This window comes from Epinephelus fuscoguttatus, linkage group LG6 (genome assembly GCF_011397635.1).
Source record: "Epinephelus fuscoguttatus linkage group LG6, E.fuscoguttatus.final_Chr_v1".
NCBI lineage: Eukaryota > Metazoa > Chordata > Actinopteri > Perciformes > Serranidae > Epinephelus > Epinephelus fuscoguttatus.
In genome coordinates this window covers 2127259-2151593 of record NC_064757.1, presented here as the reverse complement: position 1 = coordinate 2151593, position 24335 = coordinate 2127259, and the positions used below count along the sequence as shown (strand labels likewise).

Genomic DNA, 24335 nt, shown 5'->3' with positions numbered 1-24335 from the left:
CAAAAAAATCCCAATTTGGCAATCATATCAATGAACAAAGCAAAATAAACATTTCACAGAATTATTCCACAACACAAGTATGAAATTTAACTGTTTTAGCTAACAATAAATAATAATAATAAAAAAAAAAAAACAGTATCAAAAGAACTTCTGTCCGAAATGGAATAGGATGAAGCAATTGCTTATCCAGTCCTATCCCAATTTTATATTACTTATTACATGTTTAACTAATTATATTTAAGTGCCTTCACAAACATATTACTTTCAACTAGTGTTTCACTACTGTTCATCACTAGAGTGAGTGGAAAGGATGTCGCCCCTGTATTTGGCTTGCCGTCTCCCTCTGCTGAGTGTGTTGCTGTTTTTCGTGTGTCTGCTATTTGTTACACAGAGTGTGTCAGCGCTGCAGGTGTATGATCGCCTGACCCTTCTCAATATCCCTGATTCTTTGGAAAAACTGCCAATTTGCGGCTTTGATGGACATTCAAAGACGCCTCCGCCTTTCCTGGCGTCCATACCGCCGTATCTACAGCGTCTTTCCTGCTGGTTGCCCCCCCTGGTTGCCCACCTACACTGTAGGTGTTGCCCCAAACTTCTACACAATAATTCAAATACGGTAATACAAGTGAACAATATAAAATATACATTGCTTTCTCATTTAAAATGTGTCTGATTTTTCCCAACAAACCAATGCTCCATGCTACTTTTGCTCTAACATGTTTTATGTGGGGTTTCCAGTAGATTTTGTGGTCCAGTATCACACCCGAAAATTTGTTTTCACTCTTTCTATGTTAACATCATTAATCATCAGTTTTATTTGTATATTTATTTTACAGTTTCCAAACAGCATCAGTTTGGTTTTATTCAGATTTAATGAAAGTTTATTCAAATCGAACCACATTTTAAGTTTGCTTAGTTCAGCGGTGACCACCCCTGAAAGCTGCTGTAGATTTTCCCCAGAACAGAAAATATTTGTGTCATTCGCAAATAACAAATTTTAAAATTTTCGAGACCTACAAATATCATTTATATACATAATAAACAATTTGGGACCCAAAACAGACCCCTGTGGGACTCCACCTGTAATATCAAGGTGTGTTGATTGGTGATCACCCATCTGCACAAATTGATTCCTGTTTACCAAATAACTTTTCAGCCAGTTGAGTAAAACCCCTCTAATTCCATATTTTTCTAATTTCATGATTAATACTTGGTGATCTATGGTGTCGAATGCTTTTTTAAGTCTATATATACTCCCACGGCATACTTTTTTTGGTCCAGAGAACTGGTTATTTCTTCCATTATATTAAGGACTGGTGAGAACCCGAAGGAACCCAAGTAGCGGGAGACAGGTGGAGTAAATTTAACAATAATTTATTACAAAAAACAGCAGCAAAAACACAAAAAACTGCTGCATGGAGAAGTGAGCTACCTGGTGGTGGCAGGAGGCGAGGGCTCTGGAGAACAAAGGCGGCGAGGCACCAAACTGTGAACAACAGAGACAAAAAACACGAGTCAGTGGAGCTGGTCAAAAAGAGAAACAGGCAAAATACTCACGAGGCGAAAAACTCAAGTAAGAGTAGCGCTATTTATAATGAGGTAGACAGGGCTGTCCCTGACCAAATTAGGGCCCTAAGCAAAATTTTATTTGGAGGCCCCCATCCCAAATGTATCATAGGTACAAAATGACCGTACAACTTGCCATTTAACTTGACAACCTTTACTGGCAATAACAAATGTACTGTAGATACAGTAGTTTGGCTTCATGAGTCAAATAAAATAAAAAATTCAACCTGAAATAAATAAATAAATATTAAATAAAAATAACTTCAAACTGAAATAAATAAATAAACAAATCTGAGTCACAAATAGCCATCAATTACTCATCAAAAGAAAGTAACTTCCACCACCTCAATCCCCCACCCTTGATTAAACACTGAAAATAAAAAAAAAAAAAAAGAGGGAGACAGGTTTTTCCTATTTAATCTTATTTTGTTATATTTCTCCCTCTCCCCTCTCTGGAGGCATCCGATCTCCCTCAGCCCTCCGCCTCTCCCACCTTAATTAAACACTGAAAACAGAAATAAAATACAGAGGCATTCTTTTCTATTTTCATCTTATTTAGCTATATTTCTCCCTCTCCCCTCTCTGGGATCATCCGACCTGCCGCCCGCATATACCCACGAGGCTCGGATCTCCTCCTCCGTGGAGCCCGCCCGCCCTTCCGTCCCCGCACACACTCCTGAGGCTCTTTTGGACGACATGTCAACAACTCTTCACCTGCTGCAGCTCTGCAAGTGCCTGCCAGCGCACCCCTCTTATTGTTAAGATGTCCAGTGCTGTCAATCATTGCAGCGACGCATGGGCGGTCAGGTCTCTTCTCTCCTTCCTCGAGCTGATTCTACGCGCGCCTCACGGTAGCACATGTGATCATCCATTGCGCATATGCGCAAATGCGTCCCCTCGCGCAAAATGTGGCCCCCCATGGAAGATGAGGCCCTACATACAGCGCGCATTCTGCGTTTAGGGAGGGGCGGCCCTAGGGGTAGATGAGGTGAAATGGAAACCAGGTGTGCCTCACCGCCCGTGGTGGAAAAGAAGGTCAGCCCCGCCTCCGCCACACACCAGCCCTGCAGGTCATGGAAGGACAGGAGAAGAAAAAAGAAAACACAGCACAAGAGCAGCCACAAAACATGCATCAAAACTCAAACCATAACACATTAATTCCATTAATGCCATTGATGTGGATCTTTTTGATCTGAAGCCGTACTGACTATCGTTTAACAGATCATGCTTTTCAATGAAATTATCAAGTCTACTTGCCAAAAGTTTTTCTAAAATTTTTGAGAAATGTGAGAGGAGAGAGACCGGCCTGTATTAGTCAATGACCTGGCCTGTATGAAAGGAGGCTGAAAATCACAGGACATGTCTGTTCTGATTATACAAGTCAGCGGTCCTGAAATGTGTGTTTCTCTTCTATAATACACATTCTACATCTCGGGGGCGACGTCTTTCCACATACAGGCTTCCTTAGCCTTTCAAACGGGGCACAGCTCCGTGGGAAACAGTAGGAGAGACACAGTCCAAGGGGGAACCGGGATCTGACACAACATCGGAGGGAGAAGCAGGTCCAAGGAGCTGTGCGCCGGATGAAAAATCAAGCACGTCGCGCAGAATGCGTGCCACTACGGCATCACTTTGGATTGTGAGCACGCATGACGTCTACATTGAAAGTAAAGCTAGGTGCACAACCTAACGCATTGACGGATTGGTGCTGACCAGAAGTCATTCATTGCAATGAAGGTGAAAATGATGGACAGTAACGGACTGGCGCGCAGCACGGCAGCGGTTCCGTTGACCGTCAGACCGTGGAGGCGTTGGATTTTTCCCACTTGGGCGTTGACATGATGGGAGAAACGGAGCGTAATGGTGTTGGAAGTAGGAAAAAAATTGCAATCGCAGTTGTAAACAAACAATATCTCATTTATTTATGCAGAAGAAAAATAAGCTGAGCTTTTTTTCCACTATTAAAAGTGATTGTTGACCATAGGTTGATTTCTATGCGGTTGATAATTACTCTATATTTTTGAATTTTGCTTTCATTTCTATATATATCAGCTATTTTAATAGTACTCTACTCAACTCAACTCACTTCAGTTGGTACAGTGACAGTCAACATGAGAGATCTTCGCAGGAAGATATTGCTAGCTCTTCTGCTAGATGACTTCGCTAACAGCTCTCGCCGACAGCAGGCTAGCTAGCCACCCGCATCTGGCCAGGTCCATCAACGACGGAACCTCGCGGCGTTGTTCTGGGGGTGGGGAATGCACTGGGGACACGTTCCGTTAAAACAGGAAAAATAGGTTGTGCACCTGGCGTCATGGATTTGTGCGTGCAAAAGACGCTACATCCAAACGCCCCCCATGCACACACATGTCAGGGTGCGTCTGAAAAAAAAAAAAGAGCTGCCAGTGGAGGTGGCCCAGGGACAGCGGCAACAGCATACATGATACCCAATGCCATGACTGAACACCGGCCCAATAAAAAAACAAAAAACAAAAACTGAACACTAGCCCTCACGGCCCAAATGTCAGACCGGCCAACCGGGAATTGTCCCGGTCCTCCCGATTAGCCACTCCGGGCCTGAATGGTTTTACAATGACATCCATTACTTTCTTAATTAAAGATGTTCCAGTCTGTGGACATTTTGTGCTTACCTTTCCCAACAATGTCAATTATTTCCTGTTCAGTTGCTGCTTTCAAAAACATTGGGCTGGGGTTGCTGTCTAAAAAGTCGACAACCTTCCCCCGTCCCTCTTCTGGCTGTGGGTTTGTGATTTGTTCTGCCAGTTTTGGTCCCACACTTAAAAAAAATCTGTTGAACACATTGACCACATCATTCATATTGAATACAGTCTTATCACCTTCCATAAAGTATTCAGGGTAATTTTTATTTGTTGAACCATTCCTGATTATATTGTTTAACACAATCCATATGCCCTTGATCTTCATTTTATTATTGTCCAATATGTCATTGCAGTAATCTTTCTTAGATTTCCTCATAATATTAACTTATTTTTGTACATTTTGCATTTCTTTTCTGCTTCTATAGTTCTTGATTTTATGAATTCCTTGTATAATGTATTCTTTTTTTGCATGCATTTTGTAACCCTTTCATGATCCATGGTTTATTCGTATATGTTTTCTTCTTCTTGTGTAGTTTTAATGGACAATGCTTGTCATACAATGATTTTAATATTAGCAGGAATGTTTCGTATGCTTTGTTAGTATCAGTTTCTTCATACACTTTTTTTTCCAATTCTGTGTTAGTAATTCATTTCTTAAGTTGTTAATAGATTCTTCTGTTCTTATTCTTTTGTATCTAGACACATTGGCATCCTTAAACATAACATAATCACAATCGTACCTCACAAACACTGCCAAATGATCACTGATGTCAGTCAGATGTAGTCCACACATCATGGTATTATCCATACAGTCAGTGAATATATTATCAACTAGTGTGGCAGAGTGAGATGTTATTCTGCTTGGTTTGGTGATTAATGGAAATAAACTCATACTAAACATTACATTAATAAATTCATCAGTCAGTTTATGCTTATTAGAATTTAAAACATCCAAGTGGAGATCCCCGCAAATGAACATAATTTTATTTTCAATTGAAAACATTCTTTTGATGCTATTCTTAAACAGTTCGACATCGGACCCAGGAGCTCTGTATACACAACTTACCAATATTTTTTTTTCCAAGATTTCTACAGTGATACACTCCATCACATCATCAATAATAGTTGTCATTTTTTCCACTAGTTTGTAGTTTAATCTTTTATCAACATACAGAGCCACTCCTCCTCCTTTTTTGTTCTGCCTGTTTAAGTTAAGGTGTGTTCACACCCGACCTGGGTTTTTTTTTTTCGCTAGAGACGAGTTTACATACAAAGTCAATGCAAACAGGCGATTGAGCGTATATTCGCCCGAGAGAAAAATTGCTCGGGCTCCGAGCAACAGCGACAGAACGAGAGAGCGAAATTTCGCTCGTCGCTTGCGCTGAGAAATCAACTCCTGTCCTGTCGCTTGCAGCTCAACGCTGATTGGCTGCCATAATCCCGGAGGGTTCTTGATTGTCACGTCAGCTTCGTTTAAAGTATAGCTGCAAATTAAAAGCAACAATAGATGTAAAAACACACAATACATCTGTGATTAGTTCCCTAATTTAATTGTAACAATTTTTTCAATCTCCTTCAACTTCTCGTTTTATTTTATGGAAGTGATCAATGTAAGTGCACTTGTCCTAGAGCCGCCACAATGGTTTTTATAATGCAAATAACTCTGTTTAGATAAAACCTACATGCTTCTCTTCCTATGACTTTTAATAAAAATGTGTCTTGTATGTTTTCTGAAGCCTTTAAAATGAAACACACTAAACTCCTGAGCATTTATACCTCCGACCGCGGCAGACTGCTGCTGAAAATTATACATTTTGATACATAGGTAGCTATACATATTGCAAAACTCTGTAAAAGTACACCAAAGCATACATTTTCGTTTCCAAATATTTTATTACACAAAAGACGAAGAAAGTATGATTTTTTTTTTTTTTTACCTATTTTGGCACGTGCATACAAAATCCTCCCGCTCCTCGCTCCAGGCAGCTCCAACTCCGCTCACATGCTATTTATTTGAAAACAAAACCATTCATACAGTCAATAAAAAAACATTTTGTTAATAATAAAAAAGGAATCTCAACAGTTACCGTGCCAGCCGGCGGGACTGCGGCTGAACCGCTTCCAGTGTTCATTCATTCATTCAGTCGCATGTTCAGTGTGTGTGTGTGTGTGTGTGTGTGTGTGTGTGTGTTAGTATGTCAGAGAGGAAGAGTATCAATAAAAAAATGTTTCCACTAACTATTTAGGTGTTTATTTCTTTTATTCTTATTTTTTTAATTAAAATGTGTAATATAGCCAACAATATTATAGACCAAAAGTTAAGTCAACTGGAGACACGGCGCAGCAGCGCAGCAGCAAAAAAAAAAAAAAAAAAAAAAAAAGCTGACAAATAGTGTTAATTAATTGACATGAGACACTGGAGAGGTTGTCAGTTCTATTCTATAGTCTGTAATTTTTTTTTATTTTATCATAACTTCTCGGAAATTACTCAAATGCATTTTTGGTGTCCTTCTGAGCACACGGGCAGCATGAACAATGAAGTTACATGTGTTGCGGCGCTTGGAGGGGCACTGTAATCCTGGCGGTCCTTAAGCACCATGGACAGCGCCAATGTATCTATCACTGTAGCGCAGAGGCACTGATGCCTGACGCTAGGGCCACACCGCCTGTGGAAGTGCCGCGAATAGCCTCGAAGCGCCGAGAAGAGAAGGCAGTTTCCTTTCGGCGCCCATGTTAACCGACTGTGTCGTCTACACTGGCCGCGCCGCGCCGCGCCGGGAAGCTCTGCGGCAGGCTCACGATTTGCAGCGATCAGTTCGGCGTCTGGTCTATTTTCTGCGCGAGCCGCGAGCGAATCTGACAAGCCAGGCAGTGAAAAACAAGAGCTGGGAGCAGAATCGCTTGTCGACGGCGTGGAGAAATGCGCGTCTGATGTGAACGGAGGTGCTCCAGCGCGCGCGAGAATTTCGGTGCGCTGCGCTTCCGCGGGCAGTGTGGCCCTGGCGTTAGTCAGAGCATGTGAGCGGAGTTGGAGCTGCCTGGAGCGAGGAGCGGGAGGATTTTGTATGCACGTGCCAAAATAGGTAAAAAAAAAAAAAAAAAAAAAATCATACTTTCTTCGTCTTTTGTGTAATAAAATATTTGGAAACGAAAATGTATGCTTTGGTGTACTTTTACAGAGTTTTGCAATATGTATAGCTACCTATGTATCAAAATGTATAATTTTCAGCAGCGGTCTGCTGCGGTCGGAGGTATAAATGCTCAGAAGTTTAGTATGTTTCAGTTTTGTAACTTAAAGGCTTCAGAAAATATACAAGACACATTTTTATTAAAAGTCATAGGAAGAGAAGCATGTAGGTTTTATCTAAACAGTGTTATTTGCATTATAAAAACTGTCGTGGCGGCTCCAGGACAAGTGCACTTACATTGATCACTTCCATAAAATAAAACGAGAAATTGGAGAAGATTGAAAAAATTGTTGAAATTAAATTAGGGAACTGATCACAGATGTATTGTCTCTGTGTGTTTTTACATCTATTGTTGCTTTTAATTTGCAGCACTACTTTTAATGAAGTTGACATGTCATGACAGTCAAGAGACCCCCACCCCCACCCCTCCCGAAATTCCCTGATCGCTTCAATGACGTCATCAAAGCGAAAAAGCGAGTCTGTTGATTTCTGCCACATTGACGAGCGATTGCAACTGAGTGATGAAGCGATATCAAAGGGGCGAACCGAGCGTCAGTGAAAAAAAAAACAGGTCTGGTGTGAACACAGCTTTATTCAGTTCATACCCGTTCATCTCAAAATCCACACCCCTTTGAGTACTTGGCTAGATATGGCTATAACATTAAATGGCTTATTTAGGTGACTTAAGTACTCTTTGATATTGTGAAAGTTAGTGTATAAAGTGCTGCTGTTAAAATGGATGATTGATAACCCCTGACCTGATTTTGTATGCTTGTTGAATTGATCCTCTGAGTAGTAGCTGCAGTTATTGTTTAGATTGTTAAAAACATTGTTTTCAGGGTCAATGTCTCAAAGTCCTGCAGATTATGGTCAGTGAATTTGAATGTTTTAAAGTTCAAATCATTACACATATCTTTATCCTCATTTCCATATGATGTACTGTTTACACAGTCAATCTCTTCACCAGAATCCATAGTCATTCAGTTCAGAAAAACACACACAGTGTTAATCTAGCTTGCAGATTTCATGTTGTGTGCTCTGGGGTCATTGGTAGTTGTCCAGCTCTTCTATGTATCTGATGTTCAGTACTTTGGCCTCCTCAGATGACCTGTTAGGCTTGATAAATATCTTACAGTTTGTTGTCCAGGTAGGCTGGATTTTCCTCTGCTTCCTTGGAAAGTTTTTTTTCTGTTAGGTGTTCATTCACAAAAACATCAGTTCCCCTGAGTTTCATTCCTTGTCTCAGGAGTGCATTTTTGTGTTTTCTGTTGGTGAAGCGGATTATTATGGCAAGTTTGTCACTTTTGTTTTTTCCGTGGTAGAGGATGACATGCCTCAATGTCTGAGCTGTCAATGGAGATGCCTTTGCTGTGGAAAAAGGCAGTCACCTGTTGCTCCACAGACCCCATGTCAGGTTCTGTTGGTTCCCCCCCGTCTGCCCCTGCCACTGCCCTGGCGTAGGACCGGGGTCTGGTCTCCAACCCACTAACAATAATGTCATTCATGGGGGTATACTGCTCTAGATCTGCTACATGGCTGTCCAGACTGGCAATCCTCTTCTCCTTCTCCTCATTCTGACTTTTCAGAGCCTTGATTTCACTCATCCATTATCATTTTCTGCTGCTTAGAAACAGTAGCAATCTCCTCCAACATGAAATCAAGCGCCCTTTTTATCTCCTCGACTTCCTCGTTCTTTTTAGGTGGCATTACTGTTGTCACGGGTAACCATGACGCGCACAAAGGCGACCAATCGCAGTGCTGAGCGGCAAAAACAATCTCAAAATACGGAAGAGCAGGAAGCAAGTAATTAGTAACTGCCACTTATGTGTGTTTTTAATACTGTAACAAAAACACAATGCTGCTCTGGTTTGACCGATTTATGCCAGACTCTTCAGTACAGCCGACTCGTCAGGCACACACACACACACACACACATGTACACACACAGATCGGGCTGGGAGCTGTGAAGCCCCCGACCTCTCAGAGACTAACCCGTCAGACAGTAATCCCTGTGAAGGGACACCGATCCGCGGAGCCACAGTGAGCAACTGTCAACCACAGCTAAACCAACCACACGTGAGGCAATATAACTTAGCCCAGTGAAGTCGACCACCAGGAGAGGAGCAGCTATCTGGCTAGTTAGCAAGAGAGGCAACAGGCAGCAACCACCACACTCTAGCGTTGGGTGAGAATCCTTTTTCATATCCTCCTGGAACTCCTCCTACACCAGCTTTAGTGCCCAGTGTAGCCACAACCCATCTTACCAACCAGTATCTGTTTGGTGCTTAAGGAGACCCCTGGGCCAACCAAGCCCGAAAGGCCCCGATGCTTTAACTTGATGGCCTCCTTCATCAATGGTGTCCACCAGCAGTTGCTTAGGTTACCGCCTTACACAGTTGACCTCCTGACCACAACTCTTTGCAACGGCCTCCACAGTGGAGGTTTTGAACATAGCCGACTTGGATTCCATGTCCTCGTCTTTCCCCAGGATGCATGGATATTTTTTTCTGGAGATGGGTGTTGAGGACCTCACAAACAGGGGCCTCAGTTCCCAGTTCACCCTCACTACACATTTTGGTTTTACCAGGTCTGTCTGGCAGTCTTCCCTGACATTTTATCAAACTCACCACCATGATCTGTTGACAGTTCTGCTCAAATTTCACCCAAGTGTTTCAACCTATGGCCACAGATTGTCGAACATCAATCACTGGCCTAGAGTGTTGTGGTACCCAGTACACTCATAAACCACCCTATGCTGAAACATAGTGTTTGTTATGACCAATACATGGATAGCACAAAAGTCCAACAACAAACCACCTCTGGAAAACAGGCAGGTTGTTGAGCTGTTGCTTAGTGCATTGGCACAAACAACAGTCAGGACCCCCTGGCAGTGCATTGCTGTATCAGAGTTCTCTCTGGGGAACAAGAGGGTCACCTCTATGTGACTGCCAGTGACTGAGAGGAAGTGTCTGAGTATCCCCACATCTGCTCAGCACCTCCAACCCTTCAGAGTCCAGAAATGGTCCAACCCTTCTCCAGGAGCTTGGTTTCAGAACCAATGCTATGCCTAGAGGTAAGCCCAGCTATTTCTGGTTGGCACTGCTCCACTTCCTGCACCAGTTTTGGTTCCTTCCCTGCCAAAGATGTGCCTTTTCACATCCCTAGAGTCTTCAGTGCCTTCGGTGCCACCCAACCCCAGTACTTACCCATGCGAGTGGTGGGTGGGCCCACAGGACGGCAGCTACATGTTGTTCTTTCAGGCTGTGCCTGGCAGAGTCCCATGGGTCAATGTCCAGCTACTAGATAATCCACTCCCATGTATGGCTCCAGCCCCAGTTTCCCTTTTCCGGGCAAGATGCTGAGTTCTTTTTATGCTTAGTCATGTAGGGTCTGTGAATTGCACTTAATCTGGCCGCTCGACTGGGACCACTTTGCCTTGGCAGACCCTATCAGGAGCTATTGCCCTCAATAAACACCGAATATGTTACTGTATACCCTAAACATTTGTAACAGCAAATATGTTTTGAAGGAAACAATGCTGCCTGGATTACATTCTTTAGTAATGTTATGAGGAAAAGTTATTTGACATGTGGCAAGTCAGAAAACGTTGATACTTAATCTATCAGTACAGTGTTGACTAACAACAAATTTAATTTGTTGTCCACTAAAATATCTGATCTTGCAGTACAACATCCACTCTTGGTGACCACAACATTATTAAACCTCTTCATGGTCATGTTTAGACACTCATACTGAGAGAGGGAAAGATCATGGATAGGTCTTGGTTTAACACAGAAAAAGTCCACAGATTTGGAAAATAAATTATTAGTAATAAACATTATAACTCTTAGGCAGGATTTGCTTTAGAGGTGTTGGTCTGCATTTTTTTTAACTTTAGACAGTGCCAGGGAAGCTGTTTCCTACTGCTTCCAGTCTTTATGCTAAGCTAGGCTAACCACGTCTTGAATCCTGCTCTGAATGTAACATTGACTTCTTATGGAGGTATTTTAGTTGATATCCAGAAAGCATATTGTTGTGTGCCTCATTAACCTAACTGTTCTCAATACATCTTATTTACATCATGCCACATTTCAAACATAGCTACAAGTATGATACAGTTATTTAAAAAAAAAAACCCAATTCATCCAACATGTGCTGTTTATTGATAATATTAGTAATGCAGAAAAAGATCTGATGAACTACATGTCATATGAAAATAATTGTGTATGTGGTCTAACTGTGTTTGTTTTCCACAGGGGGACCAAAGGCAAAGACATCAGCACTATCAAGTCACTGAGAGTTCTGCGAGTGCTCAGGCCTCTCAAGACCATCAAACGTCTGCCAAAACTCAAGGTTCAGCACCAGTGCTGTTTTTTGCTTTTTGATTTATTTAGCCAAGTTACTGGGGCTGAGATTAAAGGAATACTTCACCCTTCCAAAGACTGTTTAAATAGTAATTACTCACCCCGTGTTGTGTTGAACTTGTAAAGAAAACATTTGATGAGCAGAAAGTCTTGATGTAGTAAAGTAAAAGGGATCTGCGTTTATTAACAGCAACTCAATTTTACAACATCTCTTTACATACTCTGACACAACTCAAGCAGTATAATCCAGGTCTCATTCATCCAGTCATATGTTCAGTACTTCCCAACGAGAACGTTTTCCAATGGGACCAGACTAAGGAAAACTTACCTATGCTCTCTTTAAAGCCAGACGTCATTGACAAAAACAACAATTTGCCTCACTAAACACAGGAGCTGCTGGTCTGCTGCTGCCTGAAGTGGGTCCGTTGTGGTTACTGTGTGACTTTGCTGAATCTGAACTAAGACACCGAAGTCGTTCTGTCAAAGGATTCTGGCTTTGAAGAGAGCATAAATAAGTTTTACTTTTAGTTCAGTTCCCTATTGATAAAGGGTGTCTGTTGGGTAAGAACTGAGCATATAACTGGATATATTAGACTTAAATTATACTGCATGAGTTATGTGAGAGTTTGTAAAAAGGATGTTTTGATAGCTTTGCTGTTGGTGAACAAGGACCCCTTTTACTTCGATTCATCATCAATCAGTGGAGCTCTATGGCACAGAGGAATACTGTGAGATATAAGGTTTTGTATATACACACACAGTACTTAAGAGTAGAAATTCATTGGTTCCTACTACATTCTACAGCCATTGGTTTCTGTCTTCTGTCTTTTGTTGAGATCTGCTGACAGAAAGAAAGAAAAATCTATCTATCTATATGGAATGTAGCATTCATTCATTTTCCGTAACTGCTGCCGTGGGGGGCTGGAGCCTATCCCAGCTGACATTGGGCGAGAGGTGGGGTACAACCTGGACAGGTCGCCAGACTATGGCAGGGCTGACATAAAGAGACAGACAACCACTCACACTCACATTCACACCTACGGGCAGTTTATAGTCACCAATTAACCTAACCTGCATGTCTTTGGACTGTGGGAGGAAGCTGGAGCACCCGGAGAAAACCCATGCTGACACGGGGAGAACATGCAAACTCCGCACAGAAGGGCTCCCTCCTGGGATCGACCCAGGAACCCTCTTGCAGTGAGGCAGTGCTAACCACCACACCACCGTGCCGCCCCTCAGTTAGTATATGTTCACTTTAAATGAGATTAGCAGAAACCACATCAGCTGTTAACTGGCTCAGTATATTTACGGTTGTCTGAAATGCAAATGCACAAATTGGTTATCTATATGCTTACAAAAGAAGGCAAACAGCACATTTGAAACCCACTGAGAGTTTATTTGTCTTCATTTGAAGAACCGTCAGTATATGCCTGCACCCAGAAACAGAGTCACACTGGGGCAGTGTAGTGTTTACATAGTTTTGCTGTTAATAATATACTGCTGCAGGCTTTTATGATGACAGAGATCTTATTTTTTCCCCCTGACAGATGTGATATCTTGCTGAACATAATGTGTCAGTAGTTTTACTGTTAAGCCTCTTCTCCATTAAGGGATTTTCTAGTCTTTATTTGCTTCCTCTCATCTCGATCTTATCTTTTTTACTGTCCACCCTGTTTGAATTTTGCAAAGTGATCTTACAAGCATACAAGCCAATTTATTTTAGCTGTGTGCCTTGCCATTACATGCTAATGCATTTCACTGAGCCATTCCCACCACCAGCTGAAGCCACTGGGAATGCTCAGAATGTGCAGTAGTCCATGTAGCCAGGCTAGGCCCGCAGGTTAGACTCACTTACATTCACATTTGAACAGAGTCCCATTTTAAAAACAGTTCTAGTTAAGGACAACAAAGTGAATAGGTGATAGTTACGGAAGCGTATTGCATTCACTTGACAAATAAAAAAAAGCCCCGTTTTTTGGAGTATCTGAGTATTTTTTTCAGTTTTTCAGTTTTCACATCGCTCAATGTAACAGGTTAGGTTAGTAACAGGCTGTAACAACGTTATCTGACAAACGTGTATGGGCATGATTTCAGTTGTCAGGTAACGTTGCTACAACCTGTTACTAACCTAACCTGTTAAATTGAGCGATAGGCCTACACTAGAAGGATGCAGTCGAAAACATAGCTAGATTATTATACTCTGTGTGTAACTAATTACGTGCCTTACCTTTATTGATCCCGTAGTTGAAATTGTCTAGGAGTAGGGGCACGGATGCAAAATACATCCATGAGCAGGAGTCACCATGGATGCAGGGGTCACTAGCAGGTGCCAGGTGGGAGCTTCTCATGAGATTTTTAAGTATCTCGTCTCCTCGTTCAGGAAAAAAAAATTACCATGAAAAACAGAAAAAAATTACCATGGAAAACAGAAAAAAGTACCCCGAAAAACGGAAAAAATTACCATGAAAAACAGAAAAAAAATTTCCACCAAAAAAAAGAAAAAAATACCCCGAAAATCAGGGAAAAAAAGTACTCAGAAAAACAGGGGTTTTTTTTTATTTGTCAAGTGAATGCAATACGCTTCCGTAGATAGTTTTCAAGTATATTCAGGAATACTTTTTTACTTAATCGCTAAATCAAATGTGTGTTTTTGTGTGTCCTCAGGCGGTGTTCGACTGCGTGGTCAATTCTTTGAAGAACGTGCTGAACATCCTAATTGTTTACATCCTTTTCATGTTCATCTTTGCTGTAATCGCAGTTCAGCTTTTCAAGGGGAAATTCTTCTATTGCACAGACGAGTCCAAGGGCCTGGAGAAGGACTGCAAGTTGGTCTCAAATCCCCCACTTCCTTATTTCTTGAAACGTCAGTGTGTTTACAACCAGACCCTTGTACCTTTCTAACCCCACTGAACTTAAGTTTTGCCTTCATGTCTTCCAGAGGACAGTTTCTAGACTATGATAAAGATGAGGTGGCTGCCATGCCCAGAGAATGGAAGAAATATGAGTTTCATTATGACAATGTGCTGTGGGCCTTCTTGACCCTCTTCACTGTCTCCACCGGGGAGGGCTGGCCAACGTAAGTGCAGCTGACTTGATTTCCTCTTTATATTACAGACTTGTGTAAGGCTGTCATAAAATGACATAAAGACAAAAACTTCATCTAAATATAGTAAAGGCTCTTGGAAGATTTTTAACTTACACCTTATAAATCTAGTATATATTTGTGCAGAAAATCACATCCAGACATTGTCTGGGGTTTCCTTTTCACACATGTAGCACACAACAGGAGACAACATGTTGCGTTCTTGCCTTCCAGAAATCCTCCTTTTGATTTAGGTGAGGGATGGTACCTGGGTCGAAAATGCAGGAGGCAGGGCATGATGCAAAACAAACACCCTGCAGGAGCAGCTTTGTTCATAATGTGGTCATAAACAATCGAGTCTCTTGCCGTTCCTTGAATTTGTCTGACGTTTTTGACGTCAGTCCTTACCAACTGAAGTGCCGGAGTCTTGTGCTCTCTCAACTTAATAATTTTGTTGGGGTGTTTATTTAAATGACCCTTCTTCTCGTGTTCATCCTTGGATGTTTGTATTCTCCTGATTACTTACTAGGTGGCAGGGTAATGTCTGTTTAATGTCCATTTCAACTGATTCGGACATTTATGTTCTCACATACAGCTTCTCCAGGTAATGTCTAGATAAGTTTAGGGTTGCAGTAATACTACCAGGCCAGATATGTTACTGTATCTCACCTCCTGGCTGTTGTGTTGTGCTATGTTCTCCTTGCAGTGTCTTGAAGCACTCTGTGGATGCTACTTTTGAAGACACAGGTCCCAGTCCAGGCTACCGGATAGAAATGTCCATCTTCTATGTGGTTTACTTTGTGGTCTTCCCTTTCTTTTTTGTCAACATCTTTGTTGCTCTGATCATCATCACCTTCCAGGAGCAGGGAGACAAGGCCTTGTCTGAATGCAGCTTGGAAAAGAATGAGGTAAGGCAGATACATGACATTCAAATCAGAACTTTAATATTTTGTCAGTCACTATATCTTACAATGCTGTTATCACTATCTCCACCTCATTTCCTCCTTTTGTTTACTGGACATTCTTGAATGTTATTAACTGATTTGCATGAAACATTTAGGGAAGGTGTGATTCTAGACCTGTATGCACTATTTACTGAGCACATATTTTTTAGGGCCGAGTCTAATCCAGTCTGGGTTAGTGAGATAAAACCACACAGTGATTAATGATGCAAGGCTGTATTGTCTGCTTTCTGATCCAGTTTCTGTCTGTTCTCATTAAGATTGTTTTGAATACATTTGATATTTACGACTGGAATCAAGGCCATTGACATCCTGTATGCCAGTAGATAAAGTAATACTTAAAGCAGAACCAACGGAAAACAATCTGTGAATATGCTGTGAGTGACAAAGTAGGTGTCCTTGTATAATCCACTTTATCTATTTTTTGTCCTCACCATTAGGAAACAATAATAAATGAATAAATAAAAAAAAATGACAACATGGCAACATTTCTAAAATGCATAAATTATAAATAAATAAATAATAATATGACAGATCATACAACGCCGATTTCAAAAAGTTTGGATGCTGTGTAAAAATTAAAATAAAAATAGAATGCAATGATTTGCAAATCCTCGTTGACCTCTATTGTTACGGGACCCAAAAGCAGACAAAAATACAGATGAGGAGCTGGCTCAAGTAGGTAATTTATTGGTAATAAAATGAATGGAGGAGCACTGGGAGGCAAAAGTCAGAGGATGGGAAGTGAAGCAGGGGAGTTGGGCTGGGGAAGCTGGCCAGGAGGTTCCAGAGTGGTGAGGTGAACGGAGCAGATGAGGTCCAGGTGTTTTCTCAATTCAGCAGGAGTTTCAGTGCAGGGGGAGTGCTGATGTAATGGCGGATGGTTACCAGGTGGAGAAGAAGTGGAGCAGGAGGCAGGAATCAACTGGGAAAATGCTGTAGCCACAGGAAAACACATATTAGTGAGCGAGTGAAAAGTACAGGATTAACAAGGTGGCATGAGCCTGACTGACTGGTAAGCAGAGTCTACGATCTGGTGGCGTGCTGAAGTTGGAGCCTGGTATTTGAAGCAAAGTTGACTGAAGATGATTTGCGGCTTTGCAGCTGCTGTCACTCCTTTGCACCAGACATAACTATAATTAGAGCAAGAGAGGGAGAGAGAGAGTGGGAGGAGGGAAGCTCCTGGCTAGGAGGAAGAGGAGGCTGCAGCAGAGGCTGTGACATGTTTCCAATTGAATACAGTACACAGACAAGATATTTTATGTTTTAACTGATAAACTTTATAGTTTTTGTAAATATACACTCATTCTGAATTTGATGCCTGCAACATGTTCCAAAAAAATGGGACAGGTGCATGTTTACCACTGTGTTACACTACCTGTTTTTCTTTCTGGGTCCCCTCTCTACATTCAGAGGTTTTTGCAGGTCTGTGAAAGCAGCGCAGACAGAACTCTTCACAATTATTTTTTTTCCTCAGCAGCAGTTTGTGAAGTTTTTTAAATGTGGTATGTAAATTTAATCCGTCAGTCTGATCAAATCTGATCAGATTACTGGATGAGAGGAGCAGCTGCTGCAGATGAACTTTTAGACCCAGTGCAATGAGTGGTTAAGTTTCACTTTCACTGAGTCTGCCTTTCTACTGCTCAATCTGTGCCCAGAGTACATTCTGTACTATTGGAGTATGAACGTTCCTGCTCCAGAAATAGAAAATGAAAACATGGCAGCAGTTGTTTTAATCATGGCAGGTTGCCATAAATATATTAATTTGTTGGGAAACCCTGCCAGGTACACAAACAACTTGAATGGGGTCTTGTGGGCAAGATGGATTGACTCAAACAGAGATTCATGAACCAGGGCACTGGCACTTGCAGAACTGAGCAAGGCTTGTATATCATGCTGGAACACAGTTACTGGGCACGTTCATCTATGTTCTCCACTTTCCCCCAGGAGGGCAACAAAGTAGCCATGAGGGCTGCTGGTGGACTCTGTTGTGGGCATAGGCTCATCTGGTTTTTCACAGTGAGCACATTTATATGCGCACAATAATCAGATAACTGGGAATAATCAGGTAATGGTAATAATCTGATTTGACGCGTTTACATGCACTTCAATATTGTGATAATCAGAAAAACCTGGTTTACATGATTCAGTCCTTCAGTTGGATTTCTCCCCAAGTACATGACCTAAAACTCAAACTTCCTGTTACAGTAGTTACTCATATCCTTGAAAAACCTCGAAAAGTACGTGACATAACATATAAGTAAGATAAAATAAAAGTGACAATTTAAACACTGAGAATATAAAAATATATTATTTTATGTAAAATCTTTATCTGAAAGGAAACAAAAAGATGTCAGATTAACGTAGTGGAGTAGAAAGTACAATATTTCCCTCTAAAATGTAGTGGCGTGGGAGTATAAAATAGCAAAACCCGAAAGAAACCAGATTAAAGGGTACGCATGCACAGAATAACCTGACTATTGGGGAAAAAGCTAGATGTGTTTATCTGATTTCTCATAATCAGATAATGGCTTTTATCTGATAAAGCCTATCAGATTATGCTGTTTACACGACCACTTGAATAATCAGGTAACTCCAGAAATCATATAATGATCGGTTTATTAGTGTGCATGTAAATGAACTCAGTGTCAGGAGACTCTGGGCTCAGGACTCCTTGCTGCAGCACCAGTTGATTAAAAACTCTGTAAGGTTGCCTAGAGGGAAGATTGGCTGGATTAGCACCTTTCTGGCGAAGCACAGTTGGCCAAGCTGGGACAGGAGCTATCATCTCTTGATGGGTTGGCTGGAGCATGCATAAGACTACCTAATACTGCTCTATTGCTTTTACTAAGACTGTAGCTGTTGTCAGCTTCTGGTGACTGATTATCTTTTTGACCTTAAGGCAGGGCTCTTAGTTAAGAGTCCATACCAATGGTCTCTGTAATGGCTGCAGGGCTGTTCTTGTCTGATTCTACCCACTTTTTAGTCACTCGATCAACTCATGCATTTGGGAACGTGGAGTAATCCCAGTTTGGAAAGTCCAGTCAAATGTTGCTAAATTTTGTAGGGCCACTGCAGCTCAGAATCTCTCCCTCAGTCCTGCTTCAGTTAAGTGGCTTGAGCGCTGTAGTGACCAAATTGTTCTGACTTGGGCCAGAAAATTGGACTGGACCGCTGATCAGCTCTTTGTTAGAAACTCTTTCATCAAAATCACTGGAGTCTTAAAAGCACTCTGAAGAACAACCCTAAAGGCAGGCAAGATCCAATGCAAAAGAGTTTATTTGTGCTCAGAGACAGCAGCAAGCAATAAACTGTCAGTTCTGGAGCACATATAGGTCTGTACAGTTCTGCACTCTTCTCATATACCCTTGAAAGCTCCTCCTATACAGCATCTCGTTCTGTAAGTCTCCACCTCAGTTTCAAAATTTTACTAATCATAGGCTTGTGGATACTGGAGTCATGATGATGATTTTTTACTTTTTAAAAAAACATGTATCAGCTCACAGTATGATATGTTATCATGTGGCCTTGCTTTTAACAGTTTTTTAAAATATGTTAAATTAATTTTATACTTCCGTTAGATTATTAGATTTTAGTCTCATTCCAAATATTTAAAAAAAACAACCTACTTTCAAAGTTTTCAAGAAAGTTTTAATTCACACAATAATGATTTAATCCAAAACACAGTGCTTTTGATTAAACATTTGGTACTCTTGATTTAACATTTGAACTAACACAAGCTATGATGTCTATTATCAACAAACAGCTTTGTTCTTATTAACTTTAATAAAACAAAATAAAAATAGTAATAATAATAATAATGATAACTTAAATAAAACAAACAAACAAAAAAACACAACAGCATTCAAGATCTTCACCTGCATTCTGGGAGATGTAGTGTAAGTCGCAGCAGTGGTGGTGGTGTGTCTTCCTCAAGCCTGGGACTACACTCTTCTGGGCAGAAACCTCAGATGTCGCGCCTGGAATCTGCTGGAACCACTCTTCCAGTTTGGGGATCACAGGTCCGAGTGCTCCGATTTCCACTGGCACTACTGTTGCCTTTACTGTTGCCATCTTTTCTAGCTCCTCTTTCAGCCCTTGGTATTTTTCCAGCTTCTTGTGCTCCTTCCTCCTGATGTTGCTGTTGCTCAGAATTGCTAAATCTATCACTACGGCCTTCTCCTATTGTTTGTCGAACAACACAATGTCTGGTTTGTTAGCCATCACCATTTTGGCAGTCTAGATCTTGTAGTAGCTAATAAGTCAAGGTCCCGAGCCGGGCCAGTTAGCTCGCGACCTCGCTCTTCTCTTCTCAAACGGACTTTCTTTGTCTTCCATTAGATATCAAAAACTCAAATACTCAGAGGTCAAAAAAATCACTGGAGACACGTAGAATCAGATGCAACTGAGTTTAATGTGCTCGCAGGCAACAAACACATCACAACCCAAATGAGCCAAGCTCCGGAGCAAGGCTGGAATTTCTTTGTTTGCGCTCGCTCTTTTATCGTAGAATTTCTGCTGAGTCATCTCTTTCCTAAATCTAAGACCGCCTCCTCTTACTAGGGTCATTCTCAGGACAAGCTGTAATTCCCCTAATTTTCCACTAGTGTTTCCTGAACCCATCCTCATGCTATTTTTTAGAAATGATTCACAGTGAGTCCTAGGTACTTCTCCACCACAATGCTTAAGTGCTCAATGAGTGTGTGTGTCATAGGAATACATGAAATATTAAACCAGTGTGTAATTTGTCAGTTGCACAGATTATATTGCTTCAACACATATCTTTTAAAGGTCAAATAAAAGGTACAGTATATGTCTTCAGTAAATCAGTACATTACACTACAATCTGGACGTCCCACAAGATCTTTGCTTGGTCATTTGCAACGACCTTAGGATGTGTCTTCCATTCTGACCTTGGGACCTTCCAATATATAGTATATTTAAAGGCGCTGTATGTAAGAATGTGGCCAAAACGGTTACTGCACTCAAATTCAAAATACTGCCATGAGTCATGTCTGCCCCCCCTCCCCTATACAGCTGAGGAGAAGCCGGCTGCTAATGCTATGTACCGAGACACTGCTAACGCTGCTTCCGGGATACAGCTGAGGAGAAGCTGGCTGCTAATGCTATGTACCGGGACACTGCTAATGCTGCTGCCAGCATACAGCTGAGGAGGAGCCGGCTGCTAATGCTGTGTATCAGGACACTGCTAATGTACATATATATATATATATACAGTACAGGCCAAAAGTTTGGACACACCTTCTCATTCAATGCGTTTTCTTTAGTTTCATGACTATTTACATTGTAGATTCTCACTGAAGGCATCAAAACTATGAATGAACACATGTGGAGTTATGTACTTAACAAAAAAAGGTGAAATAACTGAAAACATGTTTTATATTCTAGTTTCTTCAAAATAGCCACCCTTTGCTCTGATTACTGCTTTGCACACTCTTGGCATTCTCTCCATGAGCTTCAAGAGGTAGTCACCTGAAATGGTTTCCACTTCACAGGTGTGCCTTATCAGGGTTAATTAGTGGAATTTCTTGCTTTATCAATGGGGTTGGGACCATCAGTTGTGTTGTGCAGAAGTCAGGTTAATACACAGCCGACAGCCCTATTGGACAACTGTTAAAATTCATATTATGGCAAGAACCAATCAGCTAACTAAAGAAAAATGAGTGGCCATCATTACTTTAAGAAATGAAGGTCAGTCAGTCCGGAAAATTGCAAAAACTGTGTCCCCAAGTGGAGTCGCAAAAACCATCAAGCGCTACAACGAAACTGGCACACATGAGGACCGACCCAGGAAAGGAAGACCAAGAGTCACCTCTGCTTCTGAGGATAAGTTCATCCGAGTCACCAGCCTCAGAAATCGCAAGTTAACAGCAGCTCAGATCAGAGACTAGATGAATGCCACACAGAGTTCTAGCAGCAGACCACCAAGGAGAGGCAACAAGCAGAAGAGAATTGTTTGGGCCAAGAAACACAAGGAATGGACATTAGACCAGTGGAAATCTGTGCTTTGGTCTGATGAGTCCAAATTTGAGATCTCTGGTTCCAACCGCCGTGTCTTTGTGAGACGCAGAAAAGGTGAACGGATGGATTCCACATGCCTGGTTCCCACTGTGAAGCATGGAGGAGGAGGTGTGATGGTGTGGGGGTGTTTTGCTGGTGACACTGTTGGGGATTTATTCAAAATTGAAGGCACACTGAACCAACATGGCTACCACAGCATCCTGCAGCGACATGCCATCCCATCCAGTTTGCGTTTAGTTGGACGATCATTTATTTTTCAACAGGACAATGACCCCAAACACACCTCCAGGCTGTGTAAGGGCTATTTGACCAAGAAGGAGAGTGATGGAGTGCTGCGGCAGATGACCTGGCCTCCACAGTCACCGGACCTGAACCCAATCGAGATGGTCTGGGGTGAGCTGGACCGCAGAGTGAAGGCAAAGGGGCCAACAAGTGCTAAACACCTCTGGGAACTCCTTCAAGACTGTTGGAAAACCATTTCAGGTGACTACCTCTTGAAGCTCATGGAGAGAATGCCAAGAGTGTGCAAAGCAGTAATCAGAGCAAAGGGTGGCTATTTTGAAGAAACTAGAATATAAAACATGTTTTCAGTTATTTCACCTTTTTTTGTTAAGTACATAACTCCACATGTGTTCATTCATAGTTTTGATGCCTTCAGTGAGAATCTACAATGTAAATAGTCATGAAACTAAAGAAAACGCATTGAATGAGAAGGTGTGTCCAAACTTTTGGCCTGTACTGTGTATATATATATATTTATATATATATATATATATATATATATATATATGTATACATACATACATACATGTATATACACATGTGTGCCATTTGTAACGAACCAAACCATGTGAAAATCAGTTGAAAATTCAGTGAGTTATTCTATTTTACTTGTGCATATAGCTCCTTCCTCAATGGAAGTGAATGCACTGTGGAGGCGAAGCGAGACCCATCCAAGATGGTGGCCGGCTAGGACGTCGGCTCCAATAGGCAGCGGCAATCAATGCGGCGTCTATGTATATATGTCTATGGTCCCTGTCAGCTGATGCTTTCTAGACATCGTGATTTCCCAAAACTGAATAAATACCACACATATAGCAACACAAAACTGCTTTGCTAGCTCAATCATGTTGTAACTAAGTTATCCGCCGGAAAAAATATGTTTTTCACGGACCAGTAATTGAGTTTTTTTTTACATGGCGGTGGAAGCTATGAACAAGCTAACCCTCGTCTGCTGAGTTTTAAAAATGCCGGCTAATTTGTTGCTTTCTGTTAACGTCACATTCCGCCTTGAGTATATCCAATCAGTACCAAGTAAACCCCAAGCCCCAGCCAGGAGTTTTTCGGGGCCGTTCTGAGTACCTACTCCGAGGCAGGGACTTGTTTAGCCCCTGTAAAAGTTCCGGAACTCTGTCCTTCTGGGGTGGTTCCTGTGGTGGAGACACGCACCAACGGCCCTGGCCCCGTAAATTTACCCCGAAGTTCCTGCGGTGGAAACGGGCCTACAGAGACAGAGCGCAACACGTCATAATCTGAAAGCCACGCCCCCAAAGGGGAAACGTTTCAAATCCGGGGGTGGAGTCGTGAGATTTGGAAATCTTGTATCCAGTCAGTCTGGGATCAAAGTGATCCACCCTGCCAATGTTTTGAAATACCCGGATAAAGTCAGCAGGATCACCTTGATCCCTGACTGAGAAAAGAAGGATTTCATTATCCAGATTATTCTGATCCAGATTACAAGTTTTGAAATACTGGGCCCAGATGATCATTGATAATTCAGTTCAAATGATATCACAGCTTTGCTTTGCTTTTATAGCCTACAACAGCTCTACAAACGTCACTTAGCTATAGTTGGCCGCAATAAATGACAACAGATTATGATTTCTTTGTTCATTTATGTGGCTCCACCAGCAGGAAAATATCCATCTTCTTGGTGTAAGGTTGTTAGGGATGGTTTTTGAATAGTCATTTTATTTTTGAAAAATCGATTTTTTAATGCGACTATAACTATTCGCCGTCTTATTTCCCCCCCTTTATTTGACATGCAATTCAGCTCCTAACCGCACGAGGGCAGTCTAGGATTGCTACAGCGGTGTGAGATGCTCTTCTACAAACAGGAGAAACATGCAGAGACTACTGCTCCGTGAGGAATGTCCGCAGTCATTCGGGCTTTCATAGTCGAGCGCACTTCCGCGTGAAAAATACATGCCGAGCAGTCACTGGTGTGCGCGCACAGGGCTTGCGGATGTCCGCTTTGAGTCCGCGTGGACCTCCGTGGAGTCCGTTCCGCCCGAGTATGTTCGGGCCTTTAAAGATGAATGGATCTCTGTGTGCGTGGCTCTGGGGGGGGGGGGGGGGGGGATTATTCGAAAAAATTATCGAATACTTGCCACGATTTTCGAATAGTGTTTTTGCTTGTGTTGCCCATCCCTAAAGGCTATAGTGTCAGTTTGCGTCAATGTAGCTAGTGTGACAGTTGATTTCATTAACGGTTGATTTTACTGTTACAT

The 24335-nt window shown here is 41.8% G+C and overlaps 1 protein-coding gene across 1 annotated transcript in view; it reads left to right on the top strand.

Annotated features, from left to right (window-relative positions):
* LOC125890225 (voltage-dependent N-type calcium channel subunit alpha-1B-like) overlaps positions 1–24335 on the top strand; it is a 657655-nt gene that overhangs the window by 527815 nt on the left and 105505 nt on the right. The window contains exons 27-30 of the mRNA XM_049578752.1: positions 11632–11728; positions 14404–14564; positions 14678–14815; positions 15528–15729. Coding sequence (XP_049434709.1) covers positions 11632–11728; positions 14404–14564; positions 14678–14815; positions 15528–15729 — 598 coding nt within the window. The remainder of the gene's footprint in view (positions 1–11631; positions 11729–14403; positions 14565–14677; positions 14816–15527; positions 15730–24335) is intronic.